At 39.4% G+C, this 21,428-nt stretch overlaps 1 protein-coding gene across 2 annotated transcripts; it reads left to right on the forward strand.

The window, feature by feature from the left end:
• Positions 1 to 5,098: 5,098 nt before the first annotated feature.
• UBXN2B (UBX domain protein 2B) lies at positions 5,099 to 21,428 on the forward strand. Of its 2 annotated transcripts, none has more exons than XM_027638874.1 (9): positions 5,099 to 5,346; positions 7,947 to 8,047; positions 10,765 to 10,836; positions 12,343 to 12,502; positions 14,049 to 14,126; positions 15,446 to 15,555; positions 16,005 to 16,142; positions 17,339 to 17,500; positions 19,779 to 21,428. In XM_027638874.1, the coding sequence occupies exons 1-9, from the start codon at positions 5,137 to 5,139 to the stop codon at positions 19,939 to 19,941; spliced, it is 1,194 nt and encodes a 397-aa protein (XP_027494675.1). In that variant the 5' UTR covers positions 5,099 to 5,136; the 3' UTR covers positions 19,942 to 21,428. The 2 variants fall into 2 exon arrangements, with proteins under 2 accessions (XP_027494675.1, XP_027494676.1); XM_027638875.1 differs by lacking the exon at positions 5,099 to 5,346 and adding an exon at positions 5,798 to 5,854.

Here is a 21,428-nt window from a genome sequence, read left to right on the forward strand (position 1 = left end):
AACAGCAGACAGAAGATCCCACAGATTGCATGCAGACTACGTGCTGCCAGTTAAACCATGTTTAGCTATGGAATGTTAACCAAGTAAACTAATTATACCCTCTGGTCTTCCTACCTTTCTAGATATAGATATATTTAAATAAACCACAGGACTTTCGTCACTTTAAATATGTACTTTTTGTTTATTATTTGAAGATACTTGCATTCCTGTTTTTTATGTTACTGAAAATTACCTTCCAAATTGATGTGCTCCCTAGAAGATAAAAAGGTCTCCCATATATTCCCGGGGTTTTGGATAATCCCATGGGGCCAATATGTACTTGGTTTGTAACTTAAATATTTTGTGCTAGTTTTGTTTGCATAGGAAATTTAATGTAGCATCACTAGTCCTTGAAGTTCAAAGACCTGGGTTTATATTGCCTGTCTTACTTCCATCTCAGTTCAATGAGCATTTAATCACATCAAATTTCAGCTCTGTCTCAGCCTCAGGTCTTTATACTCATTGTTCCTTAATGTTTATAAACCTAAAAATAAGAGTTTTGATGTCCATCCCTATCTCGATAACTCTTTTTAAAGCCTCTACAATGCTTTTATTTTAAATGTCTTTCTAAGTTACTATTAATTTTATCTTTTTTTTTTCTCTCTTCATTCTTATTTCCTTTTTCTCTATAAAGTTATATCCAAAATGTGAGGTGGAGAGTGGGTTGAGATTTAGTAACTGGTTTTTGTTATTTTTACTTGTGATTTAATTACATATTTGCTTCTGGTCAGCAATGACTGTAGTGAAATTTTAGAAAAAAAAGACCTGGCTCACTCCTAAATAGGAGATTGTAAATGCTGCTAGTTTTAATCTCTAGGAGGAAAATATTTAGGATAATTGAAGAGCATTTCAGACATAAAGAAATATACAGGACCAAATTTAATTAAGGAACTAGAGCTGTCAGATAGTAATTAAATGTTTTAAATCTATAGCTGTGTGAGAAAACATTGGTCACAATAGTAATTCTTTGCAGATTAAAATGGCTGCTTGGGTTAGACGGATTTAAATTTCCATATATCTGTGACTATATAAATTTTACCAAGAAAAGAAATTATGTGCTAATCTATATTCAGGTGATCTCTTGAAATGTTGTTGGCAGCCTTAACCAGAGGATGCAATCACAGAGAAAGACAGACAGGAATAATGCCAATGTTTAGGGAAGATATGCCTGTCAAAATATGGAACACCGAATTATAAAAAACTGATTCCATAATGAAGTTATTTGGCTTTTAAAGTGATTACAGTTTAGACATCCTCTCTACTAATTCACTGTGCATCACCACAGGACATTTTGACTTACTTAGACAGCAGCTGCACACCATGAATCAATGCAAGGAAGGTTGAATGAAACAACATGTGACTACGGTTTTATGCTTGACATGGTCTTCATACGAACACTTCAAATACAGAGACAACCCAGGGGAGATTCTATATTTTTCAGATTTCTTTTTTCTCCTAAATCAAGGAAAGAGTCTTTTGCAAGCATACTTGATCAGCATATAAAGTCCAGAACGTGGGAGCTGCATGAAATGTACTATATATAAAATGTTGTATACATATATATACATAGAATATATCTCAGCAGTGCCATTCTTCTTTAAGCACAAAATATAGTTCTGCAGGAAAAAAACAATTACACCTGTTTACATTCTCCATAAGAACAATATTGTCACAGTGTAGAGCAGGTAGCATCAACCCTTGAGATGGATCTGGGTACCAGACCATGTAGATTTCTTCTGTGTTTTTTTTTATGGGCTGGAAGAGACTGGTCTGTCCATGTTCTCACTGAGGGTTTGGCTAACTATGAACAAGGTATAAACTCCACATAACTGTAGAGCTACAGTCTAGCTTAAATGGTTCTATGAGATCCCAGCTCGATTTGCCACCATTATCAGTGTTTCTGAACTGTAAGCTGGTGTCAGTAGGGTCTAGAGAGAATAATTAGAAAGCACCGTGTGTTTGAACTGCACAGGACTGGAAACCATGGAGGATGGTTAGCTGGCCATTCCAGTTGCAGCTTCACAGTATTGCAGTTCAGCATTCAGGTCACAGTCAAAAGTTCTCCATGCTGTCTAGGTTGGATTTCCTTTTCCATAAATGCTGTGGTTTGGACTTTGTGGCAGGATAGACCCATCCTGATAAGGCCTAAAATCCAATCAAGCTATCATTCAAGCTACCATGCAAGATCAACTTCTGGAGCCAGGTCTTGGTATTAATTATGCTAAAACCATCCTGGTTCACTAGACTTCAAAGACATACTCCGATTTTTGAAGTCTGATTTGACAGATAAGGTGATAGTTGGCCTGTAAAGTGATAGTAGTCAATCACTTTATACTATAAAAGTCCAGTCCCCTCTCATACAGTCAGGTTCTTCTGACATAACCCTTCTTGGGTTGTGTGTGTGGAGATTCCTCCTTTGTCTGGGGACACCCTCCAAGGATACTCCTCGAGGCTGAGAGAAAGATGTCTCCCCATGAGTATTGGTATGGGTGAGTTACATCAAATCTCTACTTAATAATTATTTCTTTTTGCTAGCTTTAATATAACTGCTTCAATAATTGCTTTGTTACAGTGCTTCTTTATGCTATATTATACTCTACTAGTAGATTTTTAGCTACTGTGTAGTAAATAGTTCTGATTAAGATCTTTTGTCTGATCATTTGTATAAATAAATTATTAATTTTATATAAATATTCTCATTTTGCCAATCATTAAAAACCTGCGGGACAAAAGTTGTTCAATCACATCTCTAATAATTCCTTAGATTTAAGCTTTTTACATAATCCAAGGCTAAGATTGGATTCAGCTGCACCTAGACTCCTCTCTGAGCAGGGGTTTAGAAATCAAGGGAGTCCTTTCTGCACCTCATGCCTAGACAGCAGGACTTTTAAGCAAATTTTATCTAAACCTTCCACTCCCAGCTGTGACAGATTTGTGACTAAAAACCAGCACTGATAACACAGTGGTGCTTTGGCTATTGTTGAGCAGGGCTTACACAGCATCAAGGCCTTTTCCTCTTCTCACTCCACCCCACCAGCGAGCAGGCTGGAGGTACACAAGGAGTCTGGAGGGGACACAGGCAGGACAGCTGACCCCAACTGACCACAGGGACATCCCATATCATATGGCATCATGCTCAGCATATAGAGCTGGGAAAAGAAGAAGGAAAGAGAGGACATTTGGAGTTATGCCATTTGTACACCTGCCTGCTGATGGGAAGTGGTGAATTAATTCCTTGTGTTTGCATAAGCAGTTTTGCTTACCTATTGAACTGTCTTCATCTCAACCCATGAGTTTTTGGCTTTTGCCCTTCTCATTCTCTCCCCCATCCCACTGGTGGGAAGTGAGTGAGCAACTGGATAGGCACTTAGCTGCTGGCCAGGGTCAAACCACCACATTACAGGTAGCAGAGATCTTTCAGTTTTTACTTCTAAGTTTCTAGTTTTAATTTCTGACATGCAACATTTTCGCTTTTGGTACCTGACTACAGAATTATGACAAGACAGCTAGCATTTTTCTCAAAGTTTCAGAGTGTATCAGCCCAAAATATTAAAGTGAGAAACTCAACTTCCATATTTAGAAAAAGTTTTTAATCCTTAATATGTAAGAGTCAGAAACAAAATAAAATCTCACACTTTTAAAACCACATTAGTATTCTAGCATCCAAGAGTCACCACTTTGAGCACCAATATGCCTTTCTCCTCCAAGTGAACAACCCAGTTTGGTTTTTAGCCATCATTGATGGTACTTCGTAGTTCTGGAGATGATCTTGCATGCAAAAACAGACTGAGAAATTCCCTGTGTGCCACATGCACACTCTGCCCATTGGACTGGCACCATGCAGTGAGGTCTGCCAGTCTCCTGTCAGTGGCCACAGGTCTTCCTCTATCTCCAAGCGCTGAGAGAAGGCCACAGGCAAACCCACTCTCCCATTCGCGCTTGCTGGCATGGATACAGCTGGGCTCCTGCTACCCAAGGGGATGCACACACTGTTTGCCTCCTGGGGAAAGGAGTCTGAGGGGACACAGAAAGAGGGACAGACAGGGACACCAACACACACCCATGTCCCAGCTCCCTTGGTGGCGGCAGGACCTGCTGTCCCCATTTATACCAAGCCCCTCAAGATCTGAGTCTCTCAAGATTTGCACAGGGTGTTTGTGTCAAACTTTGAAATTGTTTTTTAGTTGTCATTCAGTAGCTGCAGCTGGACAGTTATAACTAAGCAATTGCATTGTGAATGCCATACACTTGGCTAATCTTTTGTTTAAAGAAAAATAGAAGACAATCCTAAGATGAATGGGCTGCCTGGACAAGAGCCAGCAGAACTGAGCAGTAACTAGGGGAAAGAGTCCAGAGAAGGGCGATGAATCTGGTGAAGGGTCTGAAACACAAGTCTTACGAGGAGTAGCTGAGGAAGTTGGTGTTGTTTAGCCTGAAGAAGAGGGGACCTTATCGCTCTGCAGCTACCTGAGAGGAGGTTGTATCCAGCTGAGGGTCAGGCCTCTTCTCCCAGGAATTAGCCATAGGACAAGAGGACATAGATTCTTAAGCTGTTACCAGGGGACGTTTACCTTGGACACTAGGAAGAATTCCTTCACAGAAAGGGTAATTAGACATTGGAATCGGCTGCCCAGGGAGGTGGTGGAGTCACCGTCCCTGAAGCTGCTCGAGGAAAGACTGGATGTGGCACTTAAGTGTCATGGTCTAGTTGATGTGGTGGTGTCCGGTCATGGGTTGGACTCGATGATGTCAGAGGTCTTTTCCAACCACGGATTCTGTGATTCTGGGAAAGGTAATTCCAGCAGTGAGAGGCCGCGACCACCGACTCACAGACCACCTACTTGAAACAGACGCCACATTTAAGTAGAGGGAAGAACTGCGCCTGCGGGCTAACTGGCATGAGAAGCCAGAGATATAACTAGCAAAGAGGGGTGCGAGTACTAACTGACAGAAAAGCCATGCAATTCGCAAACAACAAACGCTGATGTTTGTTTGCTGAAACGCACGAACAGCGCGAAATTTTGCTGCCCGAGGAGCCGGCCCTGGCGGGGGTGCTCGGGGCAGTGCCGTGCCCGCCGCGCTGCTCCTCCCGTTGCCATGGCGGCCGCGCTGGGCGCTGGCCCCGCCCCGCCCGCCGCTCGCCACCGCCTCCCAAAGATGGCGGACGGCGGGGCAGCGCCCGCGCAGCGGGACGGGGACGTGCCCGCGGCCGGGGCCGGGGCCGGGGCCAGGGTCGGGGCCGCCGGCGGCCGCAGGGATCGGCAGCCCCGGAGCAGCGGCCGCCCGCCTAGCGCCCGGGATTTGCAGGTGAGAGGGCGGCGGTGGGCGTCGCGCTGCCGGGGCGGGGCCGGGCGGGGCGGAGCGCCGCGTCCCCTCGGGGGCTCCCCAGGCCTTCCCCGGGGGTGCTTCAGGCCTTCCGTCGGGCCGCCCTGAGGGGAGTGGTCGGTGCGTGGGTTCCCAGCCGGGGCTGCCCCGGCGTGGGCTCTTTCCATCCTTCTGCCGCCCACGCCCCTTCTGAGGCTGGGATGGGAAGGATGCCCCTGGAAGAGCACTAGGCCCCTTGGGAAACGGTGGGTGGAACTGGGCGGGAGCTCTTCAGGTAACTGGAGGGGCTCTCTCGACACTGCAGTACCTGGGTTCTAACTGTGCTTGAAGTTATTTTGGCGCCATTGTATTTCCTAATTATTTGGTAGGAATGTCTCCTCCCGCACGACAGTGTCAGTCTCCGCAGATGTGGTGTAAGACTAACGACAAGACCTTTTCCCAGGCGTACATGGGAAGAGTGGAGTGTGATCACAAATGTAACTCAGCACTGGTATTTAAAGGCTTGATTACAAACCCTTTTAGCAGTATTACAAACCCTTTTAGCAGTATTCTTTTTTTGTGTGTGACTTTGACACTGCATGAAGGGTCAAAATATTTGAGCAACAAATCGATTGGAAAACAGGTGAAATGTTTAGTAACTGAAAGTGCCCGTTTAATTTAATTGTACATAATTAACAGAGAAAAATGGATATAGGTTTTTTTTTTTTACCTTGGTTACTATTGTAATCTTCATCTTGCTGACATTAATTTTGCTACAATCATGGAATGATTTGGGTTGGAAGGGGCCTAAAGATCTACTTCCAACCCCTCTGCCATGTGCAGAGAACCTTCCACTAGACCGATCTGCTCAGAGCCCCATCCAACATGGCCTTGAACACTGCCAGGGATGGGACATCCAGAAATTCTCTGGGAAACCCACAAATTCTCTGAGAAACCCATTCTGGTGCCTCACTTCCCTCTGAGTAAAGAATCTGTTCCTAACATCTAGTTTAAATTTCTCCTCTTTTAGTTTAAAACCATTCTGCCTTGTCCTATCACTATCTACCTGTGTAAAAAGTCACTCTCTGTCTTTTTTATAAGCCCCTTTAAGTGCTGAAAGGGCACACTGAGGTCTTAGTGGAGCCTTCTCTTCTTCAGTATTATTGTTGCATTAATCTCCAGTATTGCCTTATTACTGTTACAGTATATCATGGCTGGGCTTCGCAAACAAAGATTTGGGAAGGCACTATCCACATTTGCTACAGGCACACTGGTGGCTTATGAGGCCAATATGTTACAGTATATAACAGTAATAAAGTCTGTGTTGATACTTTTGGTTCATAAGGTGTTGGTCAACTGCAGCAGACCAGCATTTTGGGTTGATTCTTATGGATAAAGTGCTAAAGCCCAAGGAAAGTACCCTCCTGGGTCAGAGTAGCTGACCATCCATCCATCCACCCCTGTACTTGATTTGTCGTGGCGCTGTAAAAGATGCAGTGTGAGGAATGCACAGAAGCCTGACCATGCCCTTTTATGCTCCCTCAGCATCCCTGAGTTTTTGGATTAGGGATGGTACAGGGTAGATATTTGCCTATTCTGTTTAGTGTCTGCTCTTGGACATGTCTGTGACTTACTCCATCAGCTTTACATATCTAAAAGGTATTTGCTTGTTTTCTCAGATAGAATGGGGGTCTTTAGTGGTTTTCTTGAGTTGTCTTTTTACTCAGTTTCATTTTCTTAATGGGTATAATTCCACAGCTCATATTTTTCCCTGAAGAAAATGCCTCACAATAATATGGGGTTAATATTCTGTGTTCGTAGCAGTGTGTTTTGAAGGGCAGATGATGTTCAATTTTACTTTAATGTGTATTCCTTCAACATAAAACTGCAATGAAGTTGCAGCCTAGTACCTTTTCTGATGTGTATGATATCAGTTGCATAATGTGAACAAAATGGTGTGGGTGCAAAACTGAAGATGATTCGACAAACAAAGTATTCAGGACAAAAGTAAGATTGCTAAAAATGGCATGTTAGATGTCCCTTGCACAAGTTCCTAAAAATGAACTTACCAGTGATATGGCAGCTTTTAGTGAATCTTTATGGAAAAGCTGTTGGGGTATTTGCAGTGATGTCTTGAATTCAAGCCAGCAAGGCTGAATTCATTCTTCATTCCAGTACAAGCTTATTTGAGTTACATTTTTTCAATTTCTATGTAAAATGTTTGTAATATTTATTATTTGCTGCCCAGTCTTATCAGAGGATTATGTAGCTATTTTAACTTGTTAACATTAATGAGCTCATGCTTAATATCTACCTGTGTATATACTCTGTGATTCTGAATCTGATACAGGCTTAATGTAGCTAGTGAAGCAGTGTGAAGAAGGTGACAGCAGAGTACAAGTTGCAAATCAGAATGGCATTTAAGCATTGTGTGGGGGTTTTTTCATAAAGCAGAAAGGAAGCTGAATTTTAGTTGAGGTTTCTCACATTGATGTTTCTAATTTTCTGGAGAGATGCACATTTCACATTAATTTTTGTCTTATTTCTGTTCAACATATAGTTCTAGAGTTGCAGACTTCTAAAAAGAGTTCTGTTTCCTACAGCTGGCCTTGGCAGAGTTATACGAAGATGAAGCTAAAAGGCAGTCATTGTGTTCTGACAAACCAACAGCTACAAAGATCAGTAACACAAAAGTATCACAGAGGTGAGACATGCTTTGTGCTTCAGAAAAGTGGGGATAGGTGCTATATTAGTTCACAAAACTTCAGCATGCTTACTTGTTCCCCTCCTTATATAAAAAACAATCTAAAGCAGTTCATAATCCAGAATTTTGAATTCCTGCAATAATGCATTGTCTGTCTTCTCAGAATGCTTTCTAAATTGTATTTATTTAAGAGCCTTTGAGATATATGGTATTCCAGGAATTCCAAACCACTTTAAACCCAATTCAGATAAGACTAAGATGCTGTAAGTGAAATGCAGAGTTAGGCTTTGTTTACACAGACAGAATTTGGAAATTTGCTGTCGGAAAAATACTGCAGTTACTGGCTTCTTCAGAATTCAGCACATAGTTGTTTGTGTGAAACTTGCAAGTGAGCTGCTTTCAGTGTTGTGTTTTTGTCAGTACCCGATGAGACAAATAGTAATTTGGAAAATTATTAGTAGGTGCATTAGTAGGCAGCTATGGGGTGACAGAAATAAGAAAGACTTCTTAATTAATTTGTCTGGGTTGGGCAGGTGGAAGGAAAAACACATATCTATATACAAATCCAGGTTTTGCTAGCCTGCAGTGTTTGCAGTTCACATAGCATTTGAAGATTCTGTGTAGTCTTGAATTTTTTATAAAGAAATTTTGCCAGTTTTTAATTAATTTTAAGTCATGTGAAGAAGAGAAGTTTTTACATCATTACTGTCAGTGATGCCATAACAAATCTTGTATTTGTCTTGTCTTTTAATTGCTGCTGCCAGTATGGATCTCTGTGTTAAAGGAGTAAAAGAAAAGATCATAGTCACCAGAATCATCCTTCAAGTGCATCTATAAATTCAGATCTCTTCAGGAAGAGAAATTTTAGCAAAATGTGTGACACTTGGAAAATAATACCTGTTTTGGTGACTTTTTTTTTTTTTGTTTTGGTGAAACCACTTCAGTTGACTAATCAGCTACACAGAACAAAATTTGCAAACAAGTAAGCAAACAGCTTCATTTGCAGATACGTATCGTGAAGTTTAAACTTCCTACTCCCAACCAAAGGAAGTACCATTTCTCAAATACTTCAGTGTGATAGTTGGCACACATGTGATCTTTGTTGGCAATCACACTGGAATCTGTCTGAGAAGAAGAGATGGCAGCTATGCATGGTGTCCAAAACGAGATTTTTATTGTAGTAGACTTCAGTTTGCTCTCAGATGAGCAGTGTATTAATTGTAAGGAAACATAGGGCTGCTCTTGAAGTAACCTCCTCAGCTTGCCTTCCACAGTGTTGCCGTGGGATTTAGGTGCTGAAAATCTCCCGGAGCAGTTAATTAGGGGTGAGATAAGAAAGGGTTTATTTTGCCAGGGCTAAAGATGTTACAAGACACGCCCCCTGTGCCCGAGAGGTTACATTTTATAATACCCTCCATCCAATCCCAGATGTGTCCACCCTGTGGCCTTTACTCTGGACCGCCCCGGGTCCACCCCCTGAAAATGGGTCTGGGGTGCATTTTGGGACCCTCTCTTCATCCTGTCTTCCCAATCATCAGAGCATAAAGGGTTCATAGTCACCTAGTTTTTGACCATGTTCTGTGGTTTAGGCCCTGATATGCTGTTCTGCCAACAATCTAGGCCTTGCCTTGACAAAAGACTAAACATTTCTACTGGATTCGGGAGTAGGGGTGATATAGGGAGCATAGAATGGGGTAAGAGGGTTAAGGAATGTATAAACAAGGGTACTACGGGGAAAGGGATGCAAGGGAGTGAGGGTTGCTGCTTTTATAAAACTTACAAGGCTTACAAATATTAGAAAAATAAAAAAACATTAGGGGCTTAAGGCATCAACAGTTACAGGTGTAGAAGATGCCTCTGAGCCCTACTGTCATGTTGTGTGAGCTCCTTAGAGAAACTTACAACTGTGGGCACAGAAACACAAACCCCATAAAACCTGCAGTGCGACACAGGAAGAAAATAAATTATTGAAACTAAGGTTAAAAGTGTTTCTACTGCACATGATCTACGTCCATAATAATAAATTTTTTTTTCTGAGAAAATAATGAGAAGCAGATTCTTCACTGAGATGCAGAATTACATTGTTTCATCAAGACTGATACTTTAAAAAGAAATGGCTAGCTCTGCTACACTGTGATTTCAAAGCAGAAAAATTGCATAAATCTAAACTAGTGATCTGCCATTACTCATGTAGCAGGCTGTAGGTACGTTATCCCATGGTAGTTAGCTGCCTCATATACGTCTTATATTAATGATTTTTATCAGGTCCTACAGGATAAGAGCATATATCTGCACAGCTTTTTCCTGGCATTGTGCAAGCTAACAACCCTGGATTCTGAAACAGCTGTTGAGCTTGCATATACCGTGTGTTATCTGTGGGACCACCAGTGGCATAAAGCAGAATTCTGCATAACCTATGCTAGAATAGAGTAGTTCAGTTGGAATAGACCTGCAATGACCATCCAGTCCAACTGTTACTGCAGGATGACTCTGCCATACATGTGCCCTTTCCTGCTTATTCATTGAGAAGCATTCATGGCTATGTACCTTGGCAAAAAAAAAAAAAAAAAAAAAGGAAAAGATAAGACCAGAAAAACCAGAACAACTTGACATCCTTCGTTTTTGAAAAGGAATTAGTTTCAGAAGTTAGGTGTAAATTACTTAGTAAAGTGTATGTACCAGTCATCTTCAAGCATTTTCTTTTATTCTCTTGGCAGTCTTAAATTGGATTCTCTTAGAAGGCTGAGAAAACCAGAGAGAAGCATGAGTGATGACAAAGAAAACCAAAGGTATTTTTAAACCAAAAAAAAAAATAAAAAATTAACAATCGTGAAAGTGATTGGGGTTTTTGTCACATTCACACTTTGGTCCGTCCTGTGTTTTCAAAATGCATGTGAGCTAGGTCTGTCCTGCAAAGGGCTAGTAACTGCAGGGATGCCATGTGACTTGTTAGAGTAAGTGTTAGCAGTACACAGCCATAGTAAAACTATTAGCAGAATCTGACTGTAGTGATGCCTTAACATGTGACTGTGTGGTTGTAAAAATTGTAACTTACACTCAAAAAATTTTTTGCCTTTTCTCAAAAACCCTGAGTTGTTCTTTGTATCCCTTGTTCAAATATTTGAGTACTTCCTTTCTTGAATGAATGACAGTTATGAGAATTCTTGTTTCATCTCCTTACCACTATCATTCTTTTAAATCTAATAATTAAAGATTTTCCATATAAATGGGAGTTGAGATAATAAATATGGATTTATGTACAAAGGGAGATGTTACTAAGGGATTGACAGTTATGTGACATCATAAAAGCATTATGGTTGTAGAGTACCTTCATACCTAATACTGGTTTTTTGGTAACTGTAAAATGTGGTGGAGTCAACACATTTTGAAGTCCTTAGTCTGAGAGACAGTTTCACATGGATTGATTTACCTTGCCCCAAGTGGTTAAATGTAAATGTTGAGAAAAACAGGAAGCACTTATTAGTTATTAATGTTTCCTGTAATCAAAGACAAAACACTCAGGTTTGCCAGATTATGTATTTATATACAGATTTTTTTACAGCATCTGTTCTGTTGGTATTTAGAGATTATAATGCCCTACTCAAGGAATATCTTGATCTTCATAATCAAGCAGATACAGTTTTGAACTATCAAACTATCTTGAATTATTTGTAGTTTAACATTTCATCTTCAAAAGCTAGTAATGGGACTGTGGTGAAGAAAAGAACCCACAAATTAGCTTTCACAGCAGTTTCTGCAGGTTTTAAAATGCCTTGAAAGGTTAATTAAAGTTATTTAAAAATTTCCATTGCTGGTGTTGGCAGGAGTGGAAATATGCTAGATCTGTGAATTAAAAAATCAAATTGTGGCACTGGTCCGGTTTTCCAGAAAAAGTTTCATGTTTGTTCTGCCAAGGTGAGATTAGTTGTGACTCTGTATTCTATCCAGCCCAGGCACAGTCCCATGCACAGGAGTTTCCCTGAGGAGATGTGCCTTTCTGTGAGCAAGTGATATCCACATAAGATGCACGGCTGCATCAGGACTGTGTTCACTTATAACATATGGCCCTGCTCTCTAACCTCTGGGATCTGGTTGGTTATTAGTGAAATGTCTTTGGTGTCATGCTGCTTGGATTACTGGGAAGGTCAGAACCAAATGGAAAATTTCTGTGATCAGAATGAAAGGGTTTTGTGCCAAATTTGTCTCTTTGTTAATTTTTTTTTCTTTTGATGGAAAGATAAAAATTATGCTTGTCATTTAAAGCATTGTTGCTTATGTACATTACTACTCTAAAGATTTTATTCAGGTGACTCAGAATATAGAGGATTACAGATTTCTGGGGCTTCCAGTAATCCGAGTAAAATTGTTGCTGAACTCTTCAAGGAAGCAAAAGAACATGGGGCTGTCCCGTTAGATGAAGCCTCAAGAGCATCTGGTGATTTCGGTAAAGCTAAGGTAAAAGTTAAAAGCTGCTTTGATCTCTCTTTACATTAGTGTCTCTGAAACTCATCAAACCACATCAGAGCAAGTCCACCTTTTTGTTGTTTTCAAATAGCAGAGGGTTTGCTCAGCACAGTTGTGTGTTATTGTCTGTGCTCCAGTAGCTTGATCTAGAAAATAAACAGGGCAAGAACCAAACAATTTCAGAGGAAATCATTAGACATCACCATGAACTGGAATTATTTGCTTTGTTTTTAATTATAATTGATTACAGAAGAAACCAGACTAAATTTGGATCCCAAATCAAAATCTCTTACCTGTAGAATTGCTCTAGAGGGTAGTGGTCAACAGTTCAGTGTCCAGATGGAGATGGTATCCGTGTTGGGATAGGTGCTGCTCAATACCTTCATCAGTAGCACAGACAGTGGGATCAAGTGCACCCTCAGCAAGTTTGCAGACGACACCAGACTGAGTGTTGTGGTTGACGTGCCTGAGGGATGGGATGCCATCCAGGGGAACCTGGACAAGCTGGAGAAGTGGACCCATGGGAACCTCATGAGGTCAACAAGACCAAGTGCAAAGTGCTGCACCTATATCGGGGCAACCCCCAGTATCAATACAGGTTGAGACATGAACAGATTGAGAGCACCTCTGTGGGGTTGGACCTGGGGTACTGGTGGATGAAAAGTTAGACACAACCCAGCAATGTGGACTCACAGCCTAGAAAGCCAAACATATCCTGGGCTGCATCACAAGAAGCGTGGCCAGCAGGGTGAGGGAGGTGATTCTGCTGCTGTACTTCACTCCAGGTGTGAGACATCACCTGGAGTACTGCATCCAGCTCTGGTGTCCTCAGCACAGGAAGAACATGGACCTGTTAGAGTGACTCCTGAGGAAGGCCACAAAAATAATCAGAAACATAGAGCATCTCTCCTGTGAGGACAGGCTGGTTGTTCAGCCTGGAGAAGAGAAGGCTCTGGGAAGACGTTATTGCAGCCTTCCAGTACTTAAAGGGGGCCTATAAGAAAGATGAGGACAGACTTTTTAGTAGAGACTGTGTTGATAGGACAAGAGGTAATGGTTTTAAACTCTGAGTGTAGATTCAGTCTAGATATAAGAAAGAAATTTTTTACAAGTGTAGTAAAACACTGGATCAGGTTACCCAGGGTGTTCATGGATGCCCCATCCCTGGAAACATTCAAAATCAGGTTGGATGGGGCTCTGAGCAATGTGTTCTAGTTGAAGATGTTCCTGCTTGTTGCAGGGGAGCAGTTGGTCTAGGTGACCTTTAAAGGTCTCTTCCAACCCAAACTATTCTTTGATTCTTATGTTTGAAAAAGTGTACAGAATAGAAACTGAAATGCATCACACAAAGCTTGCCTAGCCTGATTATGCTTACTAGGTATAATTTTCCGCTGAGAAAATACATGTTATAACAGAGTATTTGGGTTTTATCACAGGAGCAAGTTTGTGGATGCTTTTTTTTTACACCTAGATAAGAATTTTAATAAACTGTTTCCGATAATTATTTCAATTAAGCTTTTCTATGTATTTTTTTCAGTCATTTTCTGGTGGTGGATATAGATTGGGTGACTCATCACAAAAGCACTCTGAATACATATTTGGAGAAAATCAAGATGTAAGTAAAATTCTGGATAGCAGAAAACAGAACCTCCAACAGATGCCTGTTTACAACTTTAAATGCCAGTATTACTGTAACTATGTCTATGAGCAAAAAATAATACCTAAATATTAGATGTGTTAAGTAAAAATTGTTAAAGTGTCCGAAGAGAACAGATGTTCATTGTAAATTACTTTGAAATTCTTAGCACACCTTCCTTTCAGTTACTTTCCACCAGGTGTTGTTCTGCATTCTCTTTGCTATGGTGACATTTTAATCCTCCTGGGAAATGATTCTTCTTGTGGCTCACATAGTAGCCAGTCTGAAACTGGAGGACATTGTTGTATTCTAGGAAAGGTGAAGCAGCATGTTGGAGGCCTTTTGTCATTGTGTGGCCTTTCTTTCCTATCAATTAAAAAGCAGAATGTGAGGAAGAGGGTGAGAAGAAACAAAGTTCTCTGCACTTTGACATTTTTGTGAATGGCTGGAGAAAGTGTTAAGCTCATTTAGAAACAAACCCAAGAAATAAGTAAGGCCAAGAGTTGAGTAAGGATGTGGTTCTGGCTGGGTGGTGCTATCATGTCACCAGGAACTGCTACTTTCTACTCTACTAAGTAATCCTTCTACTCTCCAAGTAATAGTCATCTGTACTCAGCCAGAAACCTGTTGCAGTGGGCTTACTGTAACTGGGAGCAGGGGTAGTTTTCTAAAGGAAGGGCAGTTTTACTGGCTAGGGAAGGGTAGTTATGCTGGTCTTCCAGGCAGTTGTGAGGAAGAGGTACAGGCTCTGAAGCTGAAAGGCTCTGGCTGGACCTTATATGTCGCAAAATAAGTAGGGAGGGAAGGAGGCTGATTTCCTGGATTCCCAGCGTTTGAACTGAAGGGAGCTAGTATCAAATTCAGTGGAGCTCAGCATGTTATAATTTGAGGAAAGAGTAGTTTTGGCAGTATCAGCAGTAATTTGTAATTTTATGGGTTTATTTCTTAATTATCAACAAAAATGTGTACTGCTTTTAAAAGTAATTGGAACACTGTGAAGATGCAGTCACTGTATCATACTTTATGTCATGGATAGGACATTAAGAGATTTTTTTCCCCATGTGTAAAAGTGGTCTCGAAGTAGATAGTAGTTATTTACTTTTTTAAAAAAAATTTAACAATGACAGTTACAGTCCAGTGCTCTGTTCTTATATTGTCATTTTCATTCTTGTTTGTGATCTGGTACAAAATGTGTTAAGTGTAGATCAAGGCTTGTATAACTAATCTGTATGAAATTGTACTGCTTTGTTTGTGTCTGTCTTCACTTCTTTTTTTATTTCACTGTTTAAACTTCATAGGTTCAAATTTTGCTGAAACTATGGAGGAATGGCTTCAGTTTAGATGATGGCGAGTTGAGATCCTATTCAGACCCAATAAATGCTCAGTTTCTTGAGTCTGTTAAAAGAGGGTAAGTTAAAATGGCAACTTGTTTGATGGATGACTTTCAAGTGAAGTGAAGAAAAATGCTTTCTCCACATGTTTATAATTATTAAAAGCTCCAGGCTTCTTCTCTGCCTGCACTCATAACATGTATGCATGGGGTATTTAAAAATTTGGAATACTTTGGTTCCTCTGGTGGTTTAAGTCTCAATAGTACTTGTTACTGCAGCTTTTAGTTTCACATATTTTGTTTGCTCATTTTGTGTTTTGACTGTCAGTGTATTTTAGGTTTTGACTGTCAGCTCACTGATTTTTTTTTTCCTTCCTTTACAATGAAATTGATTCATAAAACAATTGAGTGTAACTTTCAAACTAAACATACTATTAATATTGACTCATACTGTGTGTGTACATTTTGTATAATTTCATTTTGCAGTTCAGAATGTAATTGGGAAATCTTTTATCTTTTTAATTAAGGGAAATTCCTATGGAACTGCAGCGACTTGTTCATGGTGGCCAGGTTAATTTGGATATGGAAGATCACCAAGAACAAGAATATGTGAAGCCCAGACTGCGCTTCAAAGCTTTCAGTGGTGAAGGACAAAAACTTGGAAGGTGAAAAAAGCTAGATTTTCTATTCTGTGCTCTGTATTCATATCCTGTTTCATTCCTGTGACTGAAAATTTCAGACTATTTTGTCCAAAAGTGCATAATTTCTGTTCACCCAGGTTGGTCAGAGTAAACAGTAATGTGACCTCAGCTCTGCCAATTGTCAGCTTTTTCCCTTAACAATTATAGCCTTTGAAGCATCTTATCCAGCTGACTTGATATTAATTGTTGAACTGTACATAATTCTAGGTTTCTGGTCATCATTGCATTTATTCATATAATATATTTGATTGCCCAAAAAAGGTATTACTGATGTGCTTCTTCAAGTAATTTAATTCAATAGATGATTCTTTACTGTTTCTAATCTATTTCCATCTTTTTAAAAAGGAGGAAGTATGCTCAGTAAAACTGAGAAGGGGGTAAGCTCTTGTAGAGGTGAAATGGGGAACAATTGTATATGATAACTTCTTCGCCTGAGCACTTGCCCATATTGTTGAAGAAAATAGCTGGGCAAGAGAGGAGGTTTCACATATAAGACAATGTGCACCCAGTTGTGTGGCATTTTTGTTTGTTTGGGTAGCTGATGAAGTCTCAGGTATGTAAGCAATAAAAGGAGGAGCCAAATGGTTATCTCCAATCAGAGCTATATTTATCTGTACTAACTGTAAAAAAGTCCACATGCTCTGTGGTGGTTATCAATGTCTTGTTAATATCATTTGTGCTCCAAAAGGGTGAGGAATGCTCAGAATATGAAAGCAATTCCTAAAGCAGTTTGTGTCAGTTTAGTGCACTATAATGGTGTATGATTATTTTTTAATATAGTCCAGGAGATATGTATGATATATGAGTCTTAGTATCAGAGGCATTTGTCATTTCATGCTCCGTAAGCATAAACAAATATAGTTCTGTTTGTACTTGGTTACCTATTTAAAATCATGCAAATGCAATGATATCAGAATTATAAGGCAAATAAATATGAAATATTGCAATCATTGACAAGAAACTACAAAAGCATTATTTCTGTCTATTAGAAAAGCCATATTTATACTTGGTTCAGATAACTCTGAGAAAATTTTCATTGCTCATTTGTACTAGCTGTACATGGTAGTTATTCAGTGAAAAACACAACTGAAAAATTCAGTTCTGGTTTGACTTGATTAGTAACAACTGGTTTGTTTGGGGGGTTTTTTCCAATTTTTTAGCCTTACACCTGAAATAGTCAGCACGCCTTCTTCCCCAGAGGAGGAGGAGAAATCCATTCTTAATGCACCTGTTCTGATTGATGATTCCATGCCAGCAACTAAAATTCAAATTAGATTAGCAGATGGAAGCCGATTAATACAAAGATTTAATCAAACACACAGGTAAATTTGTTCTGCATCAATGCAGGTAACAGTAACTGTTTTGATAAGTTTGTGTTATGTCATTAAATGAGTATCAGCAAGGCATCAAAAAGGGGGAAGTAGAGCTTCACTGAAATGTATAGCTCTGTGTCATTTCATTACATGGATATACTGATAAATTGACTGTCAAAGCAAAATTCTGTATTTGAAAACACAAGATATTTGCTAACTGCAAAGTCAGAACCTTCTATAACCAATTATGTCCAGTGATTTTTTTAAGGACACAGCACAAGCCATGACTGTTCTCAGGATGACTGAAATCTGGACAGCCCTACTATGTAGTCATCCCAACCCTGAGCCTTTCTTAGGAGGAGCAGGTGGATGACTCAGAAAACACTGTGAAAACACTTTATTGCAAAGTGTTTTTGCAATAAAATATGGTGGAAATATATATTCCAAAATGTGGAATATAGTCCACACTTTGGGCAGAGAAATCCTGTGGCCCATAATCAAGAGCTCCAGCTTTCTACCTTGTTATACTTAAGAGCGTGGCTAAACATGACATGGGTTCTAAATGTGGACTGCAGCCCATTTGCAGAAGGGAGACACAACATGTTTATTTGCTATTCCAGCAGTGGACTGCACATAATACTGAGAACCAACTTTTGTTTTGTTTTGGATGGTCAACTCCTAATGTGGCAATGTGGGAATTTGGTGGGGTTTTTAGATCTGTTAGTAGCTTGCTTGCTCTGATTAGAGCTTGCCACCAATTTTATTGACATTGTTGGGGCAGTGCCACAAATGGTGTTGGCCAACCCCATTTATTTACCTAAGAGGTTGATTTAGTACAAGGTTCTGCAAAGCTCTGCTTTCTACTACGTGGCTGAGAGAACTGTGGGCAGAGATTTGGGCAGTAGTCCACCAACGCTTAAACAGAATTCAAGCCAGCCTTGATTTGAAATCTGCACCACTGTGTTAGAGCACAGGTGAAACTTGAATCCTGACTTGGAAGTGGTCTTAGCAGTTCCATGTTAATATTTTTACATGGGCAGTTCACCTGTTTCCTTCTTTTCCTTCTTGCTTAGAATAAGGACAATGTGTGGCTTCCTTCACCTGACAATATACGCAGACAACAATGAGGCAATTTTAGCTGAGATACCAATAGGGAGGAAGATACAGCAATAATTTTTGATACTTTAGCAGACCTGATAATGTAAGCTGACAGTACAGGCACAGATCCTTTCCTCACAGCACCTCTGCAGAAGTGACTCAGAGAAACCTTAGGGCTCATTGGGAGCCTCTGTAGCCATGCTGTGTGTTCTTCTGTCTGCATGAAAGGGTCAAAGTGGTAAACTTGCCAGTAACATCTGTAACCAAGGGTGTATTGAGAGGAACTTATTTTAGTCATTATTAACTTTCTTTTAGCTGCGAATCTTTTTAGTTATCCTTGACTTATGCATGATCAAAACCAGCTACTAAAGTGCATTGCTTATCTCAAAGGCCTTGAAGACTGATAGAAAGCTGAAGTCCCTGCTTATTGGCTACAATAAATCTGCCAACTTAGTAGTTACAAAAGATGTTCAAAGATTTATTCTCAACTTAATGTCATAGGGGAGAAACCTCAAATTTCAGATTTTTATCTCTAAAATACTATTTTCTTCATCCATGTCTTATAAAATTAAATTATTACTGTTATGCTGTTCATGCGATGGTTTTGTTAACTATTGTTCAGAAGGGCCAAGTGAAAGTAGGGGAAACCTCTTGCTATTGAAATGCATTAATAATGCCCCCCTGCTTTCTCTTCAGTGTGACCATATGTTTTAAGATTCCTCCTTCCATTAATAATTTCATCTTTTTGGAATACAGTAACATGATCTGACTCTTGGGTATGGTCTTGTGCAGGGCTGAGGGTTGGACTTGATGGTCCTTATGGGTCCTTTCCAACTCAGCATATTATGTGATTCTGTGAATTAATAATGAAATTTTTGATAGTGATGGTGAAATTACTTGACTTTCTGTGTTAGGTATCAGTTTGTAATATACTCCATGTTGCAAATTTTGTTTCTGTTATATGAGAAAACAAGCAACATTCATTTTAATTTTTCAGGATGTTTTTTACAAAAATCAGAAAATTTTTGTAGGCTACAGTCATTAGTCATCTGGATCAAATTGAAATGTGAAATCTAGGACTTAATGGTTTAGTCTGTTTGACGGTTTTGTGTTGTCTGATCATCTTAATGTACAGATATATATCAAAATGAAATCATACACAGTTTTCATGTCCATATCCTTTTCACAGGATTAAGCACATTCGAGATTTCATTATCCAGTCCCGTCCAGCCTTTGCAACAACTGATTTTGTTCTTGTGACTACCTTTCCAAATAAAGAGCTAACAGATGAAAGCCTGACACTACAAGAAGCAGATATACTTAACACTGTGATTCTTCAGCAATTAAAGTAATCTTATGGTTGTTGTACAATATAGAGACCCTGCTGTATTGTCATACAATATGTTTCCAACAGATGAAAGAAAGGAAATATCAGTGTCTTTTTATTTCCTCATTTCCAGGGATCAGATTTTTGGATTTCATGTCTTCCAGCTGTAACATATCTACCTTTTTTATTTTAATTCTCAACATTATTCAGCTTTTTTTCAGTGTTAAAATTAAACTTTCATTTGTTAGTATGTTTCAAACCACATCTTGTACTAAATGTGAAATGAGATAGGACTTCGAATCATTATTTTGAGAGGGGTGGGGAAAGGAGCATTTTGCTGAATGGGACAGTATCTTTCATAGAATTGGTAAGATTTGCACTATGGAAATGTTCTATGCTGCATTGACAAACAGCCATTTGAAAACTTAGACTGTAGGTTATGTTTACCTTCCAAATTGTATTAAGGTGTTCTTTTTAATAGGTTTACAGATAATTAATGCCCTAATGTAATTTTTGTATATTCTATTTGTAGTGTTTCATGGTGCAGTATAATATTTATATTCTAGTTTTTCTGTCCTTTTCCTTCCATCGTTACTCGTATGAGTGAATCAGTCCAGGAGATGCAAACCTGAACTATTGCAGACTATAGCAGGTTGTTCTTACTGGTATTCTCATTGTTCTACTTGTGATGAAAACAAATAAGAATTTCTTTCTTCTTGAAGTTAGAGAAATGTGAGAGACCACTGTGATCTGGGGAAATGATGTGATTTGGAGAAGGCTTGTGGTCACTTTGAATCTGTGTATTCGGTTGAAACCTGTGCAGCTACGTGATTCTTTGCACAGTTACTTAAATAACCCCAAACAAAAATACACCAAGGTGCACAAACACAGAACTTATCTGCTTTTGTGCGTGCCAGTGACAGCATAAACATGTTAATTGGTCATGTATTTTTGACCTGAATTTCAGGTCTTAATATTGGGAATTTTGACCAAAGGCATTTTGTATTATTCAATGAGGATTTGGTTGTACAGCTTTCAGTATTCTTGTTTGGAAGCTGTATAATTAAAGCCCTTAATCTTTCAAATTATATATTTTTTCAAATAACTTGCCTCAATACTGCAGTAAACAGGTAGGAGTTTTGTGTTGGGGGACAACTGTCTGCTGTGCTTTAGTAGTATACAGTTTTATAGTATTTGGAGATTTGTATCAGACAAGTGGATCACACTTAAATGAAAGCTAAATGGGCTGTTTCTCTTGTACTGATATATGTTTTAAAAATTGCTGTTTTCACTGATTATTTTGTTCTGAAAATATCAATATTTGTTTATTTATGCTAAGGTTATAATTTCTCAGTATATCACATTTTTACCTCAAAGTAGATATTTGACTGAGTAAATTTTAAACATGCAATTGTATTTGAAGTATTTTGTTTTGCAGTCTGAATATCTGCATGATTTTAATCATAATTCATTTCATGTGCTAAGTAAATAAAGTTTTATGTTTAAGACCAC

The sequence above is a fragment of the Corapipo altera genome, unplaced genomic scaffold (assembly GCF_003945725.1).
Source record: "Corapipo altera isolate COAL_440 unplaced genomic scaffold, ASM394572v1 49, whole genome shotgun sequence".
In the NCBI taxonomy this organism is placed as follows: Eukaryota; Metazoa; Chordata; class Aves; order Passeriformes; family Pipridae; genus Corapipo; species Corapipo altera.